Source organism: Limanda limanda, chromosome 12 (genome assembly GCF_963576545.1).
Source record: "Limanda limanda chromosome 12, fLimLim1.1, whole genome shotgun sequence".
Classification (NCBI taxonomy): Eukaryota; Metazoa; Chordata; class Actinopteri; order Pleuronectiformes; family Pleuronectidae; genus Limanda; species Limanda limanda.
In genome coordinates this window covers 22,169,449-22,195,492 of record NC_083647.1, presented here as the reverse complement: position 1 = coordinate 22,195,492, position 26,044 = coordinate 22,169,449, and the positions used below count along the sequence as shown (strand labels likewise).

General features: G+C 43.4%; 1 protein-coding gene across 1 annotated transcript in view; it reads right to left on the bottom strand.

The window, feature by feature from the left end:
• Nucleotides 1-6,475: 6,475 nt before the first annotated feature.
• sos2 (son of sevenless homolog 2 (Drosophila)) overlaps nt 6,476-26,044 on the bottom strand; it is a 35,322-nt gene continuing 15,753 nt past the window's right edge. The window contains exons 6-23 of the mRNA XM_061082313.1: nt 25,426-25,569; nt 24,699-24,809; nt 20,806-20,904; nt 19,586-19,713; nt 18,058-18,713; nt 17,850-17,931; nt 17,598-17,720; nt 15,642-15,754; nt 15,191-15,413; nt 14,984-15,103; nt 14,730-14,892; nt 13,590-13,707; nt 13,288-13,460; nt 11,735-11,851; nt 8,742-9,030; nt 8,338-8,379; nt 8,111-8,214; nt 6,476-7,919 (exon numbers count right to left, since the gene is read on the bottom strand). Of these exons, the coding sequence (XP_060938296.1) occupies nt 7,416-7,919; nt 8,111-8,214; nt 8,338-8,379; nt 8,742-9,030; nt 11,735-11,851; nt 13,288-13,460; nt 13,590-13,707; nt 14,730-14,892; nt 14,984-15,103; nt 15,191-15,413; nt 15,642-15,754; nt 17,598-17,720; nt 17,850-17,931; nt 18,058-18,713; nt 19,586-19,713; nt 20,806-20,904; nt 24,699-24,809; nt 25,426-25,569 (3,309 nt within the window). The 3' untranslated portion in view covers nt 6,476-7,415. The remainder of the gene's footprint in view (nt 7,920-8,110; nt 8,215-8,337; nt 8,380-8,741; nt 9,031-11,734; nt 11,852-13,287; nt 13,461-13,589; nt 13,708-14,729; nt 14,893-14,983; nt 15,104-15,190; nt 15,414-15,641; nt 15,755-17,597; nt 17,721-17,849; nt 17,932-18,057; nt 18,714-19,585; nt 19,714-20,805; nt 20,905-24,698; nt 24,810-25,425; nt 25,570-26,044) is intronic.

Genomic DNA, 26,044 nt, shown 5'->3' with positions numbered 1-26,044 from the left:
CAATTTAGGGAACAGATTCTGAGACACAGAGGCAGAAATGGAAGTTAATCTATCTTCCCAGTGTTGCCACAATTGTCCAGGTATCAAAAACATCTTAAAAATTTCTCCTCCTCTTTTCCTCTCTGGTTCAGTCAGACGTATGGGACGTTTGTGGAGCAGCTGTTACAGCGACACCTCATCTTCAGGAACACGCTGCAGGAGAGATTATCTGCCGAACACTGGAAGTCTCTGATCGGAGACATCCTGGTGCAGCTGATCGGACAGAACGACGTGAGTAGATTCCTTAAACTAGATCTACCGGCCTGTTATTGTCCAACTCCTCCAACCAGAGCAGTTTCAGTCTGAGTTCATCTTTACAGACTCATAGGAGGTCACTGTGACCTTTGACCTTCGAAATCAGTTCATATTTGAGTCTAAGTTAATGCTTGTGCTGAATTTGACATACAAAATGATTTCAGCTGCTCATATTTGTTCTAATTTGTGTCGTGCAGACGTCTTTTTCCGACATGTACCTCGGGTACACGACCACGCTGGCGTCCTTCCTGTCGCTGGAGTTCAACAGACTGAACCATCTGGAGAAAGGCCTCAAAATACGGGTATTTTAAATAACAAATAACGTCAGCGTCCCTCGCTTGCGACGAACTGACGGTCAAGTTGTGTCTGATTCCACAGAGCGGCCAGATAGAGAGAGAAGAGATGAAGCTGCTCTCGCTGCTGCTGGCGCCCGTCTCTCGGATCCACGGCTACCTGAGCCACATCCAGGTGAGTTCAGAGATCAAACTTTTAGAGACACTTTTAGAAACACTTCATATACATTAAAACTAATTTTCTTATTGCATTGTTTGCATTTCAACACTGAAAACCTTCTCCACTCTCCCTCTGCAGAACCTGCTGCAGTGGACGGGTAAAGATCATCCTGACTGCAGCCTCCTCCTGGGCGCCGAGCGGGCGCTGAGGAGCCTCTTGACTCGCTGTCACATGACTCTGGAGGAGGACGTCCGGTGGGAAGACGCGGGAGGAGCAGGTCAAAGGTCAGGGCATCATGAAAAAACGATCATAGATTTCACTGAAAACACACAATTAGTTTACATAGCTGAGATGTTCTTTTATCTTTTGTAAAGCTGTTAATCCAGAATGTGGCATAAAGATGATGTTTCAAGTTATTCATGAGAGTAAATAATAAATAATCTGAGTCTGAAAACAGCAGCCGGTGATTTTAAAGCTCCTCAGTTCACAGTTGGACATTTGCATTGATCTCAGTTGCAGGAGCAGCAGCTGCTGTGATGCTTCAACCAGTTCATCGTCTGCAAATTGTTGCACCAGGGTCCAGCCAACCAGAGAGGAAGCAAACTCTGCTGCTCAGAGGTGAGTCTCGCCCCCTGCTGGCCATCTGATCACACAGCACACAGAACACCTGCAGAAATAATGTGTTTCTTAGGCCTTAAAGGGACTCTTACCTTTGTTGCATTTGAGAATTACAGCACATTCAAATCATCCCGCCTTCCTCCAATGCCCCACCCCCTCGTTCCCATCCGCGGTGTTTTTTTGAAGAAACTTTATTTACAAGCAGACTTTCAACCTACTGCCTCCGCGCACGCACGTGAGTTTTTGTTTACCAAAGCAATGGATTCGGATTCAGAAGCACCGGTAAGTTATAAACATTGATGACGCGGGCCCGAATGCGCCACAAGAAGCAGACGGAAAACCTGCATGTCCATGCAGCAAACAGACAGGTCTGTCGGCCAATAAGGTCCTTCGGTCCGAAGAATTTTATTGGTTGAAGTTTTCACTAAATATTATGAGAGTGAAATAATTGTTTGTTTTTACTCCTGGTGGGTCTGTCTTGCATTTTAGAGTGTCATTACCTTATTAATACCAATTTAACCTTATCCAAAAAAAGTGTAAAAATGCAACAAAGGTAAGAGTCCCTTTAAAGACATTAAGGTGAAACATACCAAAGTAGAAGTAGTTTAAGTGGAAAACAATAGAATATCTTGTCATATATATTTTTGCAGCAGCCACTTTAGACAGCTCAGGGAGGAGCATTCAAATCCTTGGTTTATGTAAAAGAAAAAAGATATTTTCAAAATTAAGAAGTTCAAGAATCTAAAGTAAAAGTTTTTACATAAGAGGAAAGTAAGAAAAACGCCTCATATCTCCAGTTTTGGAGGTTTTGATCATAGGTCTTAGATCATCATGGGTAGAAAGTAAGGAGTCAAGTCACAGAGGGAGGAAAGGATTGCAGGGGTGGATCTATGATTCTAAATCAAGGGGCATGAGGGGGCCACAACTTACACAGAGGGGCCAATGATCCAACATGCATGAGAAGCTCCTGATTCAGAACAATGAACATTTAAATCATTCCTTGTTTAGTGTTAGTAAAAAATACAAGTCCCACTCTCTGACTTCCTCCTCTTCCCTCAGCGACGAGCAGCCCTCGGCCTCCGTCCCTAACGGCGTGGACGGACACAGCTCCATGCGGGTGGAGTGCTTGTCCTGCAGCCCGTGGCGGAGGAAGAGCTGCGGGAAGGAGAGGTCGCCTCTGAACCTGTCGGCTCGAGACTGTGGACACGCCTACTGCTCCCTCCTCACCCCCGAGCCTGCAGGGTGGGGGGAGAACAGCGACTCGGGTCAGGGCACCTTCACCCACGGGCTGGACGCTCCTCGTGGGTTCCCCAGCCTGGAGGACTGCGAGACGGACCCGGACGACACCTCGGCCTTCGACTACTCCTCGGTGACCTCCTGCAGCCCGGATGGCACGCTGCGCCGGGACATGACGGCCAGCAACAGCGGCGAGGAAGAGGAAGAGGAGGAGGAGGAAGAGGAGGACAGTCAGGTGCCGGTGCTGTTGAAGCCCTCGTACAACCAGCAGCAGTCCAGGGAGGCTCCCAGAGAGAGGACTGTGTGTCTGAGGTGGCAAATCCCCAGAGTGACTCCTCACCCCCCCCTGAGGAGCCCGGCCGGGTCGGGGGGGGACGGACAGAAGCCGTGTCTCGTCAGCTCGTACGGGAAGAGGCTGGTCAGCGTCCGGACAGGGTCACCGCCTCTGCATCCAAAAAGTGCCTTCAGGCCCATCTGGGACGATCCGTCCAAACAGGTGAGGAGTTGCTTCCTCACTGGTTTCCTGTTTCCTCATCTCCTCCACTAGTTAGAGTTACTCCTCTGTGTTTCCTCGTCTCCACGGAAGTCTGATTATCTTTGAGTTTAAATCACAAATGGTTCAAACTTAGAGAAACTCCAGACATGAGAAATCACATTCAAGAGGCCAAACACATGCTTTGTGACCTTGACCTTTGACCTCCCAAATCTAATGTGTTTATCCGTTAGACTCAGTGACCATTTGTGCCAAATTTGAAAGGATCCTCTCGAGGCGTTTTTTAGTAAACATGTTCACAAGGCAAATAAAGGTTTCACGAGGTAACATACCTGTATATGAAAGTGTACGACCGGAGAATCTTTTGTGTGTGAAAGGCAAAATCATTTTTCATGTCTGAAAACAGCTCATGTGAAAGTTTGCACCTATTCTGAAGAATTCCCCCGAGGTGTTCCTGGGAAGTTGCAAGAACACAGTGACCTTGATCTTTGAAGGAATTTCCCTGGAGGTGTTTCTGAGCGTCGCTGGCTTTAAGACACGTGAAGCCTCATTGATTTAATGCAGAATATTGTTTGTGATCAGTGTTTCTTTAAATCCCCGACAGCTCTCTGTCCGTTTCCTTTCATGAAAACTCAAAGCTCCTGTTTGCTCCTCTCCTCACGAACCAGGTGGATTCAGCTCCAGAGAAAGAAAACCGACAAGGATTCGTCCCGATCCAAGCTGCAGCTCGACAGAGTTTTCAGACCTTGCACCCGAGCAGAGAGAACCTGAGGTGAGTCTCCATCAGGGCGGAGCTTGAACTCTGATTAAAGGCTTCAGGTGCAGATGCAGTAATCTCTCCACCTGCTGCTTCTCTCTCTCTCTCTCTCTCTTCAGACCAGGCCTGGCTCATCAGCGCTGTAACCATGCACCGGCGGCGATGAGCAGTGGAGGATTGTGGGAAGAAAGCGAGGACAGCGAGGGACCCTGCAGCACCGTTTGACCCCCCCCCCCCTCCTCAGAGACACAAACACGCACCGAACCTGAGAAGTGACGAGTTTTTTTCACGACATCAACAACAACGCATGAATGAGAACTCCTGGAAACTGAATTTTTGTCATTTTCTGTTAAAGTAAAAAATTGTGTTAACGCTACAAATATCTGTGTTTGGATTTTTGGTTCTTCACCATCAAACTTTGACATTCAGGGTCAAATTTTAAGGGGTTTTGTGGCTGCAAAATAATTTAGCAACACACAGAGGAAAGAAAATCGATACTTAAATAACCACACTATCGCAATTTCCAATATATGCAAATATACGTGGCAATAAAAATAATTCTGATTCTGATCTGAAGCTAAATCATTTGAGAAATAGCTTTTTTGAGGCATCAAAACCAAACTTACCATAGAAATTAACACTTGACAGAAACCACCTTTGAGAAAAAAGTTGACTTTAAATCTTTAGTCCAAATCCTGTCTGTTAACATGGAGGAGGTGAAGCACATTACCTATACAAGAACCAGCCAGCAGGGGGCGGTCAAGACACTTTGGCTTCACTTTTAAGAGCTGTCATTTCATCCATCTTTACAGGTTTACATTTAAAGGACTAATACTTGGGACTGTGCTGTTTCCAGTGTTTATGCTAAGCTAACCACTGTGTGTTAAACCCCTCATTCGTTTCAATGAGTAGCAGAGGAACAGTGGATTTACAGCACCAGGAAAAGAAAAACAAGAGAGAAGTGGTTCAGTACAAAATAAGACTGGGTGATTTATTAATCTCATCAAGACCATTAATACAAAGCAGTTAAAAGGCCACATACCATCAAATAAACCGACTGCTGGATCAAGCTGTTACCGTGCCACCGGAGGAAAACCAATCTGGTCCTCTGTTGGGGGGGGGGGGGGTTAAAATAATAAAGAGGGGGAAACAAAAACTTGGCAAAATCAACCCCAACAATACTGACGTGGGAAATGGACAGAACCCGAGGGGGAGAGACGAGTGAAGAAGTGATGACTCCTCTGTCCCCTCTCGACCAGGACCACTCTGCTGGTTCAGAGCAAAGTGGGCAGAGGGGGGGGACCAGGGGCACGAGTGATTTCCTGTTTGTGTGTATTTTTAAAAAAATCTGCTGAGATCCAGCGGGTGTTTCGGCGTCTGGGGGGGGGGGTGGGATCGAACAGAGACGGTGGAACTTTTCCTGCTCCGATCCGCGGTAGAAAGTGAGTTGAACAGCTGCATAGGACCAACGCATTTACAAACACGACCTATAACAACCGTGGCTCGTCAACAGTACAGCCTAAAGTGCACAAAGTGTGTTTCTCAGAAAACAAAAAACAAAAAGAAAACAAAAACATTCCAATTCTTCACTACGATCGAACACTTGCAGCCGAACACACGTCTTTTACATATTCAGCTGCGGCTTTAATACAATTTCCGACCCTTTGTTTAATGAGCGTTAGCATTAAAAAGTCTTTGAAAAGGAGAAAAAAGGCAATTAGTAGGATGTACAAAGTGAAGCACACGTCTAAGTAAGTGCTTGGCATATTGAACTGTATCTTCTTTTTTTTTTTCTCATTGCTTTAAAACATCTAAGGGGGCGGGGCATCGGAGGGGGGCGGGGCATGGGAAGAAAGAAAATGGCTTTCCTCAGTTAATACTCCCAGTGATTCAACTGGAGATTGTCTGTAAGTACGTTAGTGACAGTGACCTGTTTTTTTTTTCTCGTTTTGTTTTTTACGTTTTTTTTATCCGACTGTAGCAGCATTGGATTATTAGGCAAATATTTTTTTTTTTGACTGAACAGATGCGGATGAGGATACGATACAACAGGGAAGAAAAAGAAAAAATTGTCATTTTATACAAATTATTTAGTTAGTGTATACATGTTACATATACACAGTATCCACAAACATGTACAATTTCATAGTGTATAGCTTTGTTCTAAACATTACATAGGCAACTTTATTTTTTTAGCATTTTAGACACCGTTTGCTTATTTCTGTAAAGTACAAAACAAAATAAAAGGCACATCTGAGCGTGATGCTTGGATTATTTCAGTCTTTCCAAAGTGAAACCAAAAACGTTTCAAGCAGAAAAAGGAAAAGAGGGAGAGATCGAGAAGAAGAAGAAGAAGGGTTAAAAAGTTCCTCTTCTTCATGGGTTTCTTAAAAATTTATTTATTTATGGGGTTTTTAGGGAGGGGAGGGGTGGGGTATTTGGTGCAGCCACTGGGGGGCGCTGACTCAGCTTTGGTGGGAGGTTTGCTTGCTTCCAGTGCTGAGCTTGAATACCGATGAAGACAGGTTGGTGGTCGGGAGAGGAGCACAGTGTCGGACAGCAGTGGGGGGGGGGGGGGGGGCGGGGGCGGGTCAGACGCGGAGAGGACACGCCTCCTTGTCCCTCCGCCCCCCCGTGGCGCTGCTGTGTGATATCGCCGCTGAGGGATTTGATTTCTCCTTCCTGGTTGGATGAAAACCTGCTGACTCATCCCGAGCGTGATGAGGACCAGAGCCTGGGGGTCAGAGGTCACCGCTGTTTCTCTCTCTTTTTTAAAAAGGCAACGTTTTGTTTTCTGTCTTCAGACACGAAACCAACAATCAGACAGTTTGACTCGGTCCAGTCACAGTGTTCAGTGGGGGGGGTCGGGGGGGATTCAGTGTCGCCTCCTGCTCGTGTTTCCTGTTAATGTCACATTTGTTTAAAAAGAAGAAGAAGAAGAAAATCCCTTATCCCCCTGCATAAAATAAGACTTTGGCAACTGTTTGTTTTCAGTTAGTAGGAAACAAGTCAATGGAAATGTCTGCTGCCCCCCCCAGCCCCCCCCACCCCACCGAGAAGGAGGAGGAGCTACGTCTCAGGTTCATCCGAGTGGAGGAGGAGGAGAGAGGGAGGGACTCCGGGGTGACGTCAATGCCCAAAGAAACAAAGCATGACAGTTAAGGCTACAAAGTCCACGCCCCCCCCCCACACTCACCCGGCCCTGGTGATGGAGGAGTGGGACCCGGGGGGGGGGGTGAGTTGGGTGAACGGGCGGGGTGAGAACTCTAAATCAGGAAACGTTCTCGCTCCGAACAGAAGAGACAAACACAAACACCCGACTCCTTGTTGTTTATTAGCTGGCACACCGGTGTGGGTTTCTCATTGGCACAGAGGGTTCCTGATGAAGGCGGAGCTACTGATCCCCTGAGAGGCACGGCGGGCGGCGGGCGCGTGGCGTTAACAGTATGTGGAGCAGAGTTTTTTTCTTTCTGATCAGTAGCGTTGGAGTCCACTGTGTCCCGGTCGGAAGGCGACAGGTTTGAAGTTTTGCACGTTGGCGTTTCGAGAGGAACCGGCGCCGACTCACTGGCTGCTGTCGGCGTTCTCCACCAATGAGAGGCCTTGTAGCGGCGGCTGCAGCAGCTCCCTTTTGTATGTCTTTGGTGGGAGTTTGGGGAGTTGCGAGCTGGAGTTGTGGCGGGGGGGCACCGGGGGGGCGGTGATGGGGACAGGAAGCGGGCAGAGGCTGTTCTGGCTGGCGCTCAGCGGACAGCTCCGCCGGGGGACGCGCGGCGACGGCGTGCTGGGCGGCGTGTTGGGAGAGCTGGGGATGCTGTTGAAGTCCCAGTGGTAGCGGCCCACGGGGGAGGGCTGCAGGGGGGGGTAGTTGATGAAGATCTCCGGGGGCCGCTGGGGCACCGGAGGAGGCGTGTCCGGCAGAGGGTCGCGGGGGGGCGGCGGCGGCGGGCTCGGGAGCGGGCCGTCGAGGGCGGGGCCGTTGTAGGCCGGCAGGCGAGGCTGGTTCCTGGGGAGAGGGGGGGGCAGCCGGGGGGGAATCGCTGGAGGGCTGTCGCACCTGGAGCTCAACTGGAGAGAGAGAGAGAGAGAGAGAGAGAGACATCAGAGCTCGATCAGGACAACAAGGATCACTCAACACAGCGTTTAACAGAGGATTCAACCTATGAATTAAATGATAAAAATATACTACTTCTTCTCAGTAAACTCTTCTTGTATTTAAGAGTATATGTTATAAGCAGGAAATGATGCAGCGCTCCTACTTTGGCTTCAGACATGGCATCTTTCCTTCGTGGCGGTAGAGGCGGCGGCCGGAGCAGCTCCTCTCCGAGCTGGTGGAGGCTGCCGCAGGAAACCGACTGGAACTCTGGGAAAAAGAAATAAAAAGAATCAGTATGGATACCAGATCAAAAACTTCAAACAAATTAATAAAAGCATGATGCCTAGCAACACAAATTCAATAAAAGACAAAAACAAACTCTAGACTTACTTGAAGGCGGCAGAGGAACTGGAACAAATATGGAGTTACTACCTGTAAAAGTGAAGAAAAGACAAAGATTGAAGATCTTGAATTTGAAAAGTGAGCTCAACATGTACACAAAAGCAAACTTGTGACTAAATCAACACTAGAGTTTGTGTTAGATGTTCAGAATCGATGCAACAATAACATGTGAACTAAGTGGGTGTTCAACAGGTGAAAGGCACCGACCATGTAATGAAACATTTCATCTAATTAACAACATAACAAAGATGCCTCCAAAAAACAATACAAAACAAAACACAACACACAAAAAGGACAGAACTACACAAAACTAAAGAACACAAATTATAATGAAATGATATTCCAGAAACCCAAAGATGAGTGGATCTCTGGAGGAAGTCGTCTGGACTCACCGCCGTACGAGCTGAACTCGGCGCCGCCGTACGAGTTGCTGAGGTCGTGATCCATGAAGACCGAGCTGAGGTCAGAGCAGGCCGACTGCGGGGGGGTGGGCGTGTTGGGGGAGGTGGGCACCGAGGCCGACACCGGCATCTCCGGCTCGGTCTCGGCGATGCTGCGGAAGGTGATCTTATGGGGGGGCTCCCTCTCCAGGGGGACGGGGTGGCCCTTCAGGGTCCCAGAGGTAGAGGTTCTCACCGGCCGGATGCCCGGAGACTTCAGAGTGTACAAGGTCTTCCTGGGCTGCAGGAGAGAGAGGGAGAAGGAGAGAGAGAGGGAGAGAGTAAGAGAGTGAGAGAGTGAGAGAGTGAGAGAGTGAGAGAGTGAGAGAGTGAGAGAGTGAGAGAGTGAGAGAGAGAGAGGCAGGAAGCCAACAGTGAGAAACGTTTCATCATCAGAACTCATTCTCTCCTTCTGAGAATAAACGTTGGGCATTCAAATGTCTTTCTCGACCTCAAAAGTGAATATTTGAATTAACAAATATGACTAAAGACTCAATTATGACATGTTACATTACATTATTACAGGGGTTTTCAACTGGTTTTGTCCCAGGGACCACCATTCTGACTAGAAAGTAATCCGCGGCCCACTGATGGGCCTACGGACGCGCTTGCCTCTGCGTGTGTGTGTGTGTGTGTGGATAGAAGGAAGTTTTAACATTTGGTTTTCCATGTTGGTTTAAAAACCTCAAACAAATCTAGAAAAATCGGTGAAAAAACAACAAAACGGTTGATTTTCAGTGCTTAAGAATTGAAAACAAAATTAAAATGCAGTTTGTAGTTGTACTGCATCTCAGAACCATATGTACATCAATATATAACGTTCATGACTCAAATGTACAGACATGTAGCTGACATGTTAAACATGAGAGAATGTTAAAGTAACGGTGATCAATAACAATCACCATAAACTGGGGCTACAAGTAATGCAGAATATGTCACAAATGATAACCATACAATACCACGCAAACAATTGAGGCCTACTTAAGTTTAACCTAATGATCACCAGCACCTTTATATTGTTTTAGACATATTTTTCTTATTTGAGATATTTTTCACGATATTCAAGAGTAATCTGGAAATGTGTTGATTATATCAAAGCAAATTTCGCGGACCCCCTGCAATGCCGTCGCGGACCACCAGGGGGACGCGGACCCCCAGTTGAAAACCCCTGCATTATTACATTACATGTCATTTGGCAGATGCTTTTATCCAAAGCGACTTACCATGAGTGCATTCAAATTATCAGTGGTTTATTAATTAAGTTAAACTCCAAATAACATCTAAATCCCAGCAGAGGGAAGAGAGTAAATTAGTTTTGCACATAAACTCAAACTACTGAAAGAAAGTAGATTAAGGGTAAAAGGTGCAGATATTAATAATTTCAATCAGCTACTTCTAAGGTTTAGCCATCAGAACTCATTCTCTCTCTTTCTCTGAGAATAAACGTCGGCCATTTAAAAGTCTTTCTTTACCACAAAAGTAAATATTTGAATTATTGAATTAACAAATATGACTAAATACTCAATTATCAGTGGATTATTAATTTAGTTAAACTCAAAGTAACATCTTAATCCCAGCAGAGGTAAGAGAGTAAATTATTTTTGCACATAAACTCAAACTACTGAAAAAAAGTCAATTAAGGGCAAAAGGTACAGATGTGACAATTTTTCAATCCGCTGCTTCTTGGAGGTTTTTAAACTTGGTCTATCATTCAGGATATAAACATTTTAAAGTACGATAAATAAGTCATAATTGCAGTAAACATTGCTGCCACAGTCTGGACACTTACAAATCTCTCTTTCTCTGAGAATAGACCTCAGTCATTTAAAAGTCTTTCTTTACCACAAAAGTTAATATTTGAATTAACAAATATGACTAAAGACTCAATTATCAGTGGTTTATTAATTTAGTAAAACTCAAAGTCACATCTAAATCCCAGCAGAGGTAAGAGAGTAAATTAGTTTTGCACATAAACTCAAACTACTGAAAAAAAGTCAATTAAGGGCAAAAGGTACAGATGTGACAATTTTTCAATTAGCTGCTTCTTGGAGGTTTTTAAACTTGGTCTATCATTCAGGATATAAACATTTTAAAGTACGATAAATAAGTCATAATTGCAGTAAACATTGCTGCCACAGTCTGGACACTTACAAATCTCTCTTTCTCTGAGAATAGACCTCAGTCATTTAAAAGTCTTTCTTTACCACAAAAGTTAATATTTGAATTAACAAATATGACTAAAGACTCAATTATCAGTGGTTTATTAATTTAGTAAAACTCAAAGTCACATCTAAATCCCAGCAGAGGTAAGAGAGTAAATTAGTTTTGCACATAAACTCAAACTACTGAAAAAAAGTCAATTAAGGGCAAAAGGTACAGATGTGACAATTTTTCAATTAGCTGCTTCTTGGAGGTTTTTAAACTTGGTCTATCAATCAGGATCTAAATAGTATTTCTTATTTTAACGTACGATAAATAAGTCATAATTGGTCTTCCTGGGCTGAAGGAGAGAGAGAGAGAGGCAGGAAGCCAACCGTGAGAAACGTTTAGCCATGAGAACTCACTCTCTCTTTCTCTGAGAATAAACGTCATTCAAATGTCTTTCTTTACCTCAAAAGTAAATATTTGAATTATTGAATAACAAATATGACTTAAGACTCAGTTATCAGTGGATTATTCAATTTGTTAAAGTCAAAGTAACATCGAAATCCCAGCAGAGGTAAGAGAGTAAATTAGTTTTTTACATAAACTCAAACTACTGAAAAAAAGTAAATTAAGGGCAAAAGGTACAGATGTGACAATTTTTCAATTAGCTGCTTCTTGGAGGTTTTTAAACTTGGTCTATCAATCAGGATCTAAATAATATTTCTTATTTTAACGTATAACAAATGTCTGTTTGGAACTCAATTGAGAGTTTTAATTGCTATCACAGTCTGGACACTTACAAATCGAGGAGCCTGCCTACAGTTCCGTGGCTCGATGTCCATGGACATTTTGAACAGGTAGTCCACGAACTCCTTCTCACTCCTGTTGCCCATCGGGTTCAGGTTCTCAAAGAACCTCTGTGTGACAGAAACAAGACAAGTCGTGAGTTCAGGATCCGAGTAGAAGCTTTTTAAAAAGCTGAGACAGCAGAAGAAAATTAGAGGATCAGTTGCCCTCTCAAGGGCTATGCAGATTAATGGAAATCCAGATTCCCCCCCCCTCAACAACAGATATCACTTTTAAGAGGTGGGCAGGCAGAAACCTGAGGGTTATTGACCAGTTGCTTTGTGACCCCGGTATTCAGCCATTCTCCTATCTACAAGACACATTCCTTTTACCCCAAAGTGATATGTTCCGTTTTTTTCAGATAAGAAATTACATTACAAACCATACAGATTGGAATATAATCAAAAATGCTCCAACGAACATGGAAATTTACTTTATTAATATAACTAAACATCAATTACCCAGTAAAAAGCATGTTTCCCATATATACAGAAATCTGTTACTGGATACATCAGACAACACTTTTTATATTAAAAACAAATGGGAGATGGAGTTAAATATTATAATTGAGGATGGGGAGTGGGAAACAATGTGCATTGCATGTCATAAAGGTATCAATAGTAACATGTGGAAGGAGTTTGATTGGAAGATGAAGACTAGGTTCTTTAAGACGCCCTCCGTGGTCTCTAAATTTGCAGATAATCCAGCGGCAATATACTGCTGGAGACGATGTGGAATGGTTGGCGACCACTCACACATACTTTGGGATTGCCCAATGACGTTTCCTTTCTGGAAGGGGATAAAGAGCGAGATAGATAAAGTTTTGTGAATTAATATACTATTCACCCCAAGTCAGTTTCTTTTCGATCTAACTCCTGAAGGCATGTACACAAGAGACCAAGAGCACTTGTTACATATACTCTTGATAACTGCTAGGAAAATGGTGACAATAAAATGGTTGAATCCACAGCCACCTACAGTGGAAACAGAAGCTGAGGGAGGTGTATGGAATGGAGGCTTTAACTGCTCAATTACAATTAAGGTCTGATGTTTTTGTGAGGAGGTGGCTACCTGCAGGATACCTCTCTAACTGAGGGGGATTGTCTTAACTGTCCATTTATTTATTTTAGGGCTGGGCAAGTTAACTTGTTTCAATCGAGTTAACTCAAGTGATGAGTTAGCTCGATTAATTGTTTTATCTCGCATTAACTCAGGTTTGATTATATATTGTTTTATTGTGAAAGTCAGGCTTTTATTTTGTGAAAGTCTGTTGCTGACTGCTGCAGAACAGGAAAAAAGAAAATAATTGGCGGATAAACAATCGAGTTAACTCATCACTTGAGTTAACTTGCCCAGCCCTAATTTATTTATTATTTTTCACTAATCAGTCTGTCATATATAATTTGTGATGTTGTCAAGGAATGTTTGTGTTTCTCTTCAATAAAGTTCTAAAAAAAAAAAAAAAAAGCTGAGACAGTGGGAGAGAGTGATGTGAGTGAGCGCTCACCCGGATGTCGTGCTCCACCTTCAGGCAGTACGGCTGGTTCTGGTACTGCTGGATCTCTCCGGTGATCTCAGCCACTTTCCTCCTCTTGCTGAAGTTGATCAGCGCCTTGCCGTGGCGTTTGAGGAAGTCGGGGTTTCCCTCCTCCGTCTTCAGGATGTTGGTCAGATAGATACCTGAGGAGCAAGAGAAGAACTTGTAGCTCTGTCCAGTAAATAGGGGGAAGCAACTGAAAACGTGCAGGAACCATAGATGTGTATTTTGAGACTTGTAGTGTTTCCATAGTAACAGGGTAGATGACTTACCAAAGAAAGGCACACAGGGTGGGTTTATTGACTTGAGTTTAGCCAAGTATTTCTTAAAATGGTCTTGGCTCAGTTCCACAGCTTCTTCCAGAATTTTCCTTTTCCTCTCTGGTATTGCCTGTGGAGGGAGGAGGGAGAGGAGGAGAAGGAGGAAGAGGAGGAAGAGGAGAAGGAGGAGGGAGAAAAGATAAACGAGGTTCAGCTTCAGACTGAAATCTTGACAGAACCAAAACACACGTCAAAGTGACAAAGAGCAGAAGCTTCTCTGTCGTGCCAGTGGATTTCTCAGCCGGACTCGGCTCCATATGGACAGAGTCTTTGTCCTCGGGGCTCATGCATCAGAAAACACGAGCAGGAAGAATCATAAACCCGTTTAGAATCATTAAAGAGACTGGGTTTGCAATTTTGCACTTAAACATATTTTCCCCTTCATTAAAAAAATGAAATCTCTGTTCTCATGACCTTCATTTTACAAAATAGAACGCTCCTTTAACACAGTGTTTTACTGAACATACGTCAAAACCAAACACAAACATAAACCCAGTCCGTTACACTATTAGGCCGACACTTGCCTGTGTATTTTGTTTGTTTGTTATTTTGTTGCTTGTCTGTTTGAGTAGCTAGCTGAAAGCAAAGAAGCAGTAGGCTTACCTTTTATTGGTAACCTAACTGTTACGGTTCATCGTTTTTTGAAATAAGAGGCCTGACTGCTATGTTCACAGCAAACTTGAAAAAAAGAAAATATTAAGCCATGGTTCAACTGCACTATAGGCTGAGTCCTTGTTTATCTGAAATGTGCACGTTATAATTTTACTTTGTACCGCCTTGTTTGGCAATGTTGTTTTTCAATAAAATAAAACATTTGCATAAAGCAAGCCAATCCACGTTTCCATGTTGATAAGAGCATTAAAACTAAAGTAAAATTCTAGAAAAAAATAAATGAAGGGACATTTAGAATAGATAAAAAATTTGCGATTAATTGCGATTAATCGCGAGTTAACTATGACAAATTACATTAATCGCGATTAAGTATTTTAATCGTTTGACAGCACTAATATAAATCCATCAAATATTACAAATTAAAGCGCCAGCAAAAAAAAGAAGAGTTTTTCTTCTGGTTGCCGTGGCAGCTGGACTCACCTCGAAGGTGTGCTCCAGCCTGTAGACCGGGACGGAGTTGATGGCGCTGACGACCTCCAGGACACCGTTGAAGTTGTTGAGCTCCTGGAAAACCTGCAGGATCTCCGTCACCCGGGACAACACGGCCACCCTCTCCTCCAGGTTCATCGTCTCCACGATACACCTGAGAACCACACACAGGCAGAGATACAGGTTCGGTTTCTCCTCCCACGACTCTTTTCTTGTGACTGAAACATTGGGACGGTCGGACTCACTTCTCGAACCACAGCGTGAGGTTGGTGGTGTGACGGATCATGCGGAGCAAGTTTGGCGAGTTCTTCTCTTTGTCCTCTTTGGTCCAGACGCTGCCGACCAGCTCGGACGGCCGGACGGCTCTGTGGACGAGGCAGGATTGTTAATATCTCGGATCTTCCCCTGTAAATGTAAACTCCTCTCTAACCCCTGAGGCCCGGTCCACTCACCTGTAGAGCTCGGACTCGAGCAGAGTCAGCTGGCGGGCGATCTCTATGGGGTGAAGGGTCATGAGGTCGAAGGTGTCCACTTGTCCCGCTCTGCAGATGTGCCACTCGAAGTTAGGAGGCAGGCTCTCGAAGGTGATGTTGTGGCTGACGCCGTTCGACTGCGTCTGCAGCTTCCTCTTGATGATCTTGTTGATGGACTCCACCCACTTTCTCATCGACTTGCCTAAAAGAGAAACATAAAACAGGTTGTGTATCATAAATATCTTTAAAAAGATCAAAAATATGCATCTTAAAGATCTCAGAGAAAGTGTAACATGAGCAAACATGAGCAGGATTGTACTTGCTCAATAGCCAGGGTCAGAATGAAAGATGAGATGATTTAAGAGAGAAACAACAAAGCTAGATGTCTGTTTAAAGGAGAGGAGTGATGCCTCCTGCGTCTGGGTCTCACCTCTCAGTTGAATTCTACTGGTGATGTAATCCTCTAGTCGAATCCTCAGCTCTGGATCGTTCTCAAAGTCGTAGAAATGATGTTCGACCCACTGACGGAAAACGTTGAGAACCCTGTGAGGCAAAGACACGTTAGAGTATTAATAGATTTTATCTCCTGTACTTTCATTCATATTTCACCAACTTTCAACCCTGAAAATCTGTGAGGACATTAAGACACTGAAAATAGAACTGATAATTCAAAACAGTAATTGGTCTAAAATGGTCATATCATTTAACAGATAACCTAATTTATATTCCTCTTTTTTTGAATGCAGGGTTCATAATTCAATTTCCTCTTTTAGTTCATCATGAACATGTTTTATCTTATATACCTTATAATAGCTTACAGACAGGTCCCTCTTATGAACTTCACACTACCTACTATCTTCCTCTATTACAATAGGTAGTAAATCCCACTAGCAGAGCTTCTCACCGTCAGCGAGGTAAATTTCAAACTAAGATTCTCAATGTGGTTTATTTAATCGTTTATTTGTGGGGCTAGAATACAACTTTTCAAAAATCCAGGATATTTAAATTAATTTCCAGGTTGTTTCCAAAAGAAATCTCTAAATGTTTAGATGCGTAGGAACCCTGTTTATGTAGATTAGCTAACTATTGACATTTTATTATAATAATTTTTTGTCAGTTTTAGAAAATCTGTTGAGAAGAGCGAGACAGGAACACGACTCTAGTGACAGAGACATTTTTCAAACTCAGCTCGACAGTTTTCTGGCTTGGGGCCAGTGTGTATTCCTCATCCTGGAACAGTTAACATTTTTAAAGAGTGGAAACTTAAAAATAGAAAGCGGCCGAGGCCCGTTGTGCTTTAAAAGGGCAGGAGTCGTTCTTTAAGAGGTATTTTCACCTACTCTGAGGATCCTGGTTTTAAAATAAATGGCTGCAGGACATCATAATGTTTACACGAGTGCAGACCACCCAAAGCACAAAAGGAGCGCTCTTGAAGTTTGTCACAATTTATCCTCAAATACTGGATTTTAATGCATGTTTGTTGGAATATATAAATACACTTTATGAAAGACTTGTATCTTAGTGTTCCTGTGCTTACTACACTGTTTATTCAGAGGAGGCTTGGTATTGTATGTGTGACCACAGCACTCAACCGTCTCCTGTCCCTTCTTGTGTTTTCACTGTTCCTGTGACTGAAGTTTATTGCAGCTCCACAGTCTGATACTGAGAGTTTTTAATGGTACTTAAGAGACTATGATTGACTCGCTTGCTCCTTATAAGGACAGGAAGTCTAATACTATAGTAATTCAGTGTCTCGGTGAGAACGTTCAGTCCCTAACAGGAGAGTGTAAAAGAACCAAACAACAACGGAGGCACGGAATCTTTGTGGCATCTGCAAAGCCCTTGTTAGGAAATAGAAGAAAGAAGTTTAAAGACGTTTGAACAAACTTCAACAGTTTATCTACAAGTTTGGAGAAACCTCAAAGGATCCGAGGCTCAGAGGCTGTTCAAACATCAGTGACCAATGGCATCCATTCTGCAGAACATTACGATAAAAATTAAGACTCTTATCTGAAATTTTAATTGATCACTTTAGAGTAAGAGTCTGTTAACGAGTAAATCCGCTCGTTTCATGTCTCAAAACTGAATATTTTTCTCCTGGGGTAACGTTTTCCCTTATTACACATGAACTACGGGAAGTTTTTGTTAATATTTTTACTGGTTTCTAAGAGAATACTTCAAGGAACTTGATGAATAAACTGAAAAAGCTTTGAGTATGCAGCTTGAATGTAACTGTACAGCTTTTAGTTTTGGTTGTGTTGCTTGACGACTGTGATGCTTAATTTGTTTTTTTCACAGACACAAATAAAACATTTTAAACTACTAAACTGAGAATTACTACTTGATCTGCTATTCCCAATCAGCTCTGAATCTACAGCTGTCGTACCTGAGCTGGACCGGCTGCACATACTCCTTACGGAACCTCTGGAGCTCGGCCACAATCGGCTGGTCACCGTTCCACAGAGCCTGTCGGTCCTCCTCCGTGGGTTCTGGCTCAGGGATCTCAATCCTGAGGAACACAACCAGCAGACAAGATGTCAGGGCAGCGACAACAACACATCACTGAGAAAGGAAAGAGGATTAGATGGATCTACACGAAAGAACCAGTGCAGTGGTAATACTGGTGAGAGGGTCATACCGGTCTATCAGCAGGCTCAGAAGCTCCTGTGGTTTGCAGAACGATCGGTACGTGGTAAGAAACGTGCGAACAAAGTTAGGATCTACAAACAGATGAGAGAGATTAGATAACACAACCGATCTGTGCATCTTTGTAACACATCTTCGAGTCCGACAGACGAATCTGAATCAAACGTCTTTCTATGACTGGATGCGGCGCGGCAGCTTACCAGCATACATGTGGTAGGTGAGTCTCTCTATGAGCTTCCCCACCGTGCCGGCCTTGATGATGGGAATGCCTGTTTTGCTTTGCACTTTGTCCTCAAACACTATATTCTCCTCAGAGTCCTGCACAGCAAAGCGGTAAACCTCCGGGGAGGGCAGTCTTAGAGGATGTGCCTGTTCCTCGTGCTGCAGCACCGTGTCCAACATGCGGTCCAAAGTGGAGCGGTACTGCAGAGTCACCAGCCCGGCCATCCACGCCGCCTTCTCCTCCATTGTCCGTGCAAAGAAAACCGAACAGTTCTCATCTTTGCCTATCAGTTCAAACGCGTGCCGCAGCTCTGTGGAGTCCTCGCGGTCCACGATGCGGATCTTCCTCAGCACAAACTTCTCCTTCAGGCGGTACTCCGCCCCGCTGCCCGACCCCGGGAGCCGCGAGCTCTGATTGGCCTTGCAGCTGATCATCAGGCCGTCGAACAGGAAGTTGTGCCTCTCGTGCTTGGCGCCCGCTCGTAGCAGCGGCCCCTCCAGGATGAACTCGCTGCAGCACTGGCCGATGTCTTTCCCCTCCCAGCCGTCGATGCTCTTCTGGATCTCGTTCATGCGTTTGATGGCGAGTTGTTTGCTACGGACCTGCCTGCTGTACAGGCGGTACATGGGCTCGCTGTGAGAGAGGGACAGAGTGACGTCAGTAGGGTTTCCGGTAAATTTCCGGAAACTTTCCATGGAAGTTAAGCTCGGGAATTTTGAAAAAAAAACAAAACTACGCAAATTAAACGCTGAGCAATAAAACATCATTCAAAACTCTATTTTAAAGATGTATGGAATGCACATTGAGTTTCAACCCTCCACTGTGCATTCTTCCATCACATGCACAGATAACTCCCAGCATCCTTCACTCTACAGCAGGGCTACTGAGGCCTGCTGTAGAGTGCAGGACTAGTCAGGTAAGTTTCGTTGATATTACTGGGGAAAATATATTAGCATGCTGATTGAGGATTGTTCATCTGTTCATCTAGCCTATTTCCATTCATTTATCCATCAATTATAAAATATTTTTACACATTCCAATAGTTTGGCTAACTATTTATATCTCTGGCATTGCTTTAGTGCTTTTTACAAACTTTTTTCTCATCTTATTCTACAGAACAATGCCACGTGCACTCTCTCATGTGTGGAGGCATTTCACCCCATCCAATGTAGAAGGAAAGGCTGTGTACATTTGCAAATACTGTGCAAAGACCTATGTTAAGAATGACACAACGATGCAGAAGCGTATAGTCAAGTTCCCAAAGTTTCCTCAGGGCTCAAATCAGCCTATGACAAAACAAAATGTTTATATTTGTCTGTATATGACAAGGTAAATACAGTTAGTATAAATTACCCACAACATTTCCAGTTTATTCCTGTTAATTCCCGTTTATTCCCATGGAAAGTTTCCAACTTTAAATATTCCTGGAATTTTGCAACCCCAGTGATGCCTGCACCGATGGAAACAGGGATGGACTACATTCACTTATTGAGGATTCGACGTACCCAGGTTTACGGCGCGGCTGGTGCTTGGCATAGATGCGCTCGACGCTGCACTGAAGGTTGAGCAGCGCCGTGATCGCCTGCTTCAGACATTCTCGGTCATCTTGGTCCTGGCTGCGCTCCTGAAGTTGCTGCAGAAGAAGAAGACATCAGATAAATCTATATACAGTGTTTCTGCTGGTTTTAAACGAGTTGAATTTAAGACTTTTTAAGACTATAAATAGTTAATCTAGAGATCTACATCAACTCAGTAGATATGAAGGAATATTGGAGTCCTAGGATGATCTACATTCCCCATTTACTGAAAATACGGTGCAGTAGCTATGATGAGAATAACCATAAAAAATCCTACAGAATTTTGCAAACCCCAAGCTGAGCATTCCATGTTGATTTTGTTTACAGCGCGCTACTATTTATATCCTCGAGAAAGAAATACAACACACAGAGATATGGCACCAAAACATTTCTCTTAAACCCCCTTAGATATTTTAAGACCCTGAGGAAACCTTGCATATAGATTTTCTTCCCAGCAGATACTTTGACATGTCCTGGCAGGTTATGGCAGCTCAGGCGTAACTGGTATTGGAGCTGAACGATTTATTGAGATACTTAAAGAAACTGAGGTCATTAGGAACACCTCTGCTTTAACCAGTCAAAGTGTGTCTCTGTAGAAAACTGCTTAACATTAACACAAGTGAGATCTGAAACCCCTGATAGTTACAAATTAACAGATACAGAAACAAAGAGCTTCAGTGTAAAACTTCTGTTGCCTAATTTCAGATGGATACATTTAGAAGATATGCAGAGACATGCAGGATGACATGGCCACATTGGGGTTTTATTCTAGAGCAACTTTGGTAAAAAAGCTTCTCAAACCATTCTGAAACAGTGACGTCACAAAACATGTTCGCACAACCACGCTGCGTTCAGACATGCACCGAAGCCCCGACATTTTCCAGAGGGGCTGCATGTGGGAAAGCAAATGTTCGGTTCAGTATCTCCGGACATTTTCTGGAACCTTCCGCGTGCTCTAACCAGGCGCCATCACCTGAATGTTCCAGATACGAACACGTCTGACTCCACCTACCTCCTGCTGCGTTCTTTATATGTGAAATGCAAACTCCAGAAAGTGTACGGACCCAGTTTTCACATCAGGAAACATCTCATGTTTATCATTAAGCACTGAGCAGTTGTGTTACAAGCAGAAAAGAAACGTGTAATACCTGTAATAGTTCGAAGTAGTGCATACAGTGGTATACTGGGACCATCATCAGCTGGGGGAGGACGTACTGGACTGCTTCTTTGAATCCTTCTGCCACTGACTGGAAACATAAAACACACATCGGACCTGTTAGTGTTATCAGTGTGAAGTAATGACAAAACTGATAAATAAACCAGCATGTCAGAATCAGAATCAGAATTCTTTTTATTTGCCAAGTGTATATGCTCATACAGGAAATTGCCTTGGTGTGGTTGGTGCACTGTACATAAAACAATATAAATATAAAACAATATATACAGTAAGAGAGTTAGTGATTGAGGAGACACTCAAATTCCTCACTCACACATTTCCTGCCAAACAAAAGGCTCAAAAGAAATTCTTCCTTCTCATGTTGGACAAAGTCAGATCGAAATTATCACGTCAACTTTCATTTTCTCTTTCAAATAAGCGGTTGAGACGACTGTCTGGGTTTCGTTCCCCCAGACGAAGCCGTTGTAAAGATCCGGTTTCATCCACAGTCAGACCAGCGAGCAAACTCTGATCACAACCGACAAGCACAACATGTACCAGACTGTGATATAACCACCAAGTACAAGAATCCAGGGGCAGAGGAAAAGTGGGTATTACTCTGTAGAAATACAACGAATATTCACTGATGGCAAAGAGAAGTCGGCTGTGCAGAAAAGGGAGGAATCAAACTGTGCATGTTTCAGTTTATAAAGCAGACTGAATTAGATCAGGCTGCAGGGTGACGAGGGAGGGAGGGAGGGAGGGGCGGGCCGAACGAGTACGGCTGCAGGGTAACCAGAGAGGGGGGGCCGTCATAGTATCCATTTAAATCTCCTGTTCCCCTGATAGACGATTCAGAATCAATATGCGAGTACTCAGACTCCACAGCAGCGGCCACACTGTCTACGTGGGGGGGGGTGGGGGGGGGGTGGTGGTGGTGGTGGTGGGGGGGGGGGGTGGACGGCCGTGGAACAATGACCTGAGTTTAGATCATGTTATTGATATGTCAGCATCCTGCAGGTTTACAGGTCGTCGAGGTGCATTAGGGCAAAACATTCAGACGTATAATAATAATCGTGATGTCGGCTTTGAGTGCGAGTTAAAGTCGGGTGGGTCTGATACCAGGCGGCACGGTGGTGCAGTGGTGAGCACTCTGGGTTCGAACCATAGACTGCATTTAAAGATGGACGACATGAGAGCTCCACAAAAAAGTGAAGCCAAAGCCTTTTAAGCGCCCCACCAGGGCCGGCTGCAGTACAGTTCATAAACCCCAGACAAAATTAAGATACATTTATTGTTTTGCCGAATTTTGATGTTATATATAATAGAAAAAACGTAAAATCGTTGGATTATGGAATGTGTTTATTTCCTGATATTAAAAGTGGTGAGTGAAAAGTGTCTTGATATTAAAATATTAGCTTGAAAGGTGACATCTGATCTGAGTAGGTAAACTGTAAATAAAGTAGATATCATGATTATGATTGGAAAACATGTAAAACACAAATACCGTTATCAGCCGTAATATAAACACAGTGTGGGAGGAGCAAGATGCAGAACGACCATGAGAACGGCACATTCTGATTGAACTGATGTCGCAGGCTTTTGCCGTCTTAATTCACCGCTTATTTACAACGCTCCCTCCCTCCCTCCTCATCCCAAGGAGAAAAATGGCCTGCAGTGTAGCTGCCTGTTCTATTTTTAAAAGGCGATGTAATTTACCCACAATACGAGACGCTGCAGAGTGCAGAGGCTGAGTGCTCCAGAGACACATTTATCTGACAGGGAGGGAGGGAGGGAGTCAAGAGGGATGGAGGGAGGGAGGGAGTCAAGAGGGATGGAGCTGGAGAGATGAAGAACACGCAATGAGACAAAAAGCTGATGGAGAAGCAGAGGAACCAATGATGACACTTGTCAAGGGTTCAAATCCCTGTCGCACAAAACTCTGCAATATGTGCGTTTACATCAGCTGCTGTTGGATCAAGTCTCTGTGTGAATGCTCACGTCGGAGGAGCAGAAAAGAAATGAAGGGACGGACGTGCAGGCGGCCAGAGACCAACACAAAATGAGAGATTCTGAAATAAGATTAGTCCGCGGAGCAGAACCGGAGCAGGAGCAGTTTGATGAAACCAGTGCGAGGTGTGTGTGTGTGTATGTGTGTGGTGGGAGTGAGCAGATTAAGATGGGAGGCTGAACCACCATTACACCATCCACCCCTGGGACTGCCGAAGACACACACACACACTGCTGTGCTCACAAACACACACACACACACACACTGGTGACACAATAGTTGAGCTACTTTCATTTTGTAAAGCAACAAACTAAATACCATTTTTCATCATGGATTTTTGGATACCAATTAATTCCTATATTATATTAAGGAGTAAACTTTAGTCAGGATGCATCATTTTTGTTGGTATTGTGCCTGAAGTTTCTGGGGATGAGGGATTAAATATACAGGGGAACTTGAAGGAGAAGAATTGTATATTATGATTATAGATGATGTACGTGCATATTTATTCATATTTAAGATTTTCTATATAAATTGAAACAGATACGAAGATGTATGTGTTGTTTACTTTGTATTTTGTGTTAGTTTTGCTTTGTCATTGTGTTTGTTTGGTGCATGCTTGTGAGATTTAGTTTTGGTTGATGTGGCTACATTGAGAAATTTAAATGAAATGTAAAAATGAAACTTAGCAAACATCATCTGCTGATAAAGATCAAGAGAAGATCGTATCTTATGTTTATATGAACGAAAAATGTAAAAGTGATTTATTGATCCAGTTACAATCCTTTGTTTACTATATGTACAAAAACACTTAACCTGCTTTAAAATGAAAAACCTTGATGTTATCGATGTAGTTTACAAATAGAGTTTCATTTTAACTCCTGGTTCTTTTCTGCCGCTCTCTTACAATGAGTTGAAAATAAACAAAGTGTGTGTGGGTAATTAGAGGCCAGTGCCGGTGCTGTTGATCTAACTGGGGTTAGCCTGGTGGTGTGAGTGTAAACAGTGAGGCCTGAACCTCAGGTACAGGACTGACTGTTCCCAACACAAACCTCAGAGGAAGATACACTATTTACAGTAGGTCTATTAATAGAACGTTTTAATGTCCACTTAGCGAAACGGGACTTTGGAGTTCAAAATGTCTTTTCTTTTTAAGAGTAGAAACCCGCCTCATACTGCAGAGCCTGTTGTGAGCTGTGAGGTTGCTTCATGTGAACAGTCAGACTCGCTGGTGTTTGGCCTGAGAAAACACCAGAAAATATTTCATCTTCAAAGGCTGCCAGACTGCACCCCACCGAGCATAATTCAATGCTATTCTTGTGAGGAATGTCCAAATAAAACAATGCGGCAGCAGCGAATAAACTGTACACAGGACGCCGAATATGTCATGACATGCCCTCAAACCATGTCGGGAGGAATTTCACCAGGCATCCAGGTTGACTTCAAAAGGAAACAGGAACAGGGATTCAAACAGTGTTTGCTTGGTGTAAACACAGGTAGCTGTCCTACATGTACATTCATATTACAAACAAACCACCTTTTTTGTTGTATTTACCCCCTTTATGTCAAAGTTTACATTTGAAAACTGGCAGGAAAGACAGGCATGGGACATAAGACGGCTATAACCCATCGCATGGCAATTCAATTAAACTACTTCCAACCTTTCATAAGGCAAGTTCAATACAAAACTTGTATATGACTTGATAACCATTTACTTACTAAAGCAATAGTAAAATACCCATGATCGCTCGTGAGTAGAGTCCGTTTTTCTGATAACTTTCAATTTGAAAATTCCCCATAAAGAAGAAATGAAGAAGGCTGCATGCTCCCAGTGTTTCAGGTTATGTGTGACATATCATGATCGAGCATCTTGCCTGGAAGTAGAAGCCAACGGTCGGTCGTGACATCAGGTTGTTGAAATGTTCGTGGAAGTCCTTGTTGAGGATATCCTGAGACAAGGTCTCGTAAGGGTCGAACGCCTGCTCCTACACACACAGAGAAATATACAAGAGTTAACACCAACAAACACAACGACACAACACATGATGATGATCAGATTCAGGCAGTAACAGATTCCAGATCCTTCATTCAAGAAATAATTGTCTAAATACAGTAATAAACATATTTAATAGTGAGTACAACATCACTTTAATGACACAGACATTTGTAATTCATCACATTTTCCCTACATTTTAGTGATTTAATAACTTTGTTTTACAGTTTTGAATTAGCAGTTTCTCTGCCAACTCAAAGTGATTTTCTCCACATTCAAAACAAGCGGTGAATTAATTTGTCTTTTATTTGATTTCCAAAACAGCAGCAGTGCAGAAATACTAATCTATGGGGTCGATGAAGGGACATTTAGGAAATCTGTTTTAAGTTGTTAGTATTTACAGTAGCACAGAGGAGATAATCCTGATATATCATGTTGTGATAAGTATTTTCCAAGTATTTTCCACAAAGTTTACAGGGAACCACAATGTTTATCCTATAATAAAAAACACCTCCACACTTGAACTTATCAATCAATTTATATCCAGATTAAAAGGAGGTCAGGTACATTTGGTGACAGACGTGAGAGATCTGGATATTTCTCCATACCTCTGCTAGATCTTCGAAGCAGCTGCCCACCAGCGGATGAGGGCTGCCGTCAGCGGTCATCTCCACGGCGTCTTCGATCAGCCCGAGCAGCTTCACCGTCAGCTCGTGGATGTCCAGGATGTTACTGAAGATCACCTCCACATCCTGCAACGAGACAACAAGACAACATGATAAGGTTGATAGTTTGAATCCTCTGTACCTGGTAGATGGGGAGGGACGACCTCCAGCTGTGATGATGATAAAAGACACTGTATGAGGTGAGAAGACACAGGTGCATGATGGTGATCTGAAAACAACCGGAGGTTAGATGTTATAGTCACAGGCCAGATGTTGGATCTGCAGCGGCAGCTGGGAAACAAAAATCATGGGTGAAAGTAAAGAGCTTGAAAAAATCCTGAGCCTGATTTCTGCCATTTATGTCCAACTTCATAAACACAAGTTTTTAAATTTAGTGTGAGTTGCACATAACTATTGGTATAACTACCTCCAATATCCATCATATTACTGCTATGGTACACACCTTCTTTACCCTGATGTATGTTTACTTATATTTTCCTGAGGAACTGGATTCTAAACTTCTGCTTTTATCTATATTTTCTCTTTTAGTTGGTCATTTTTG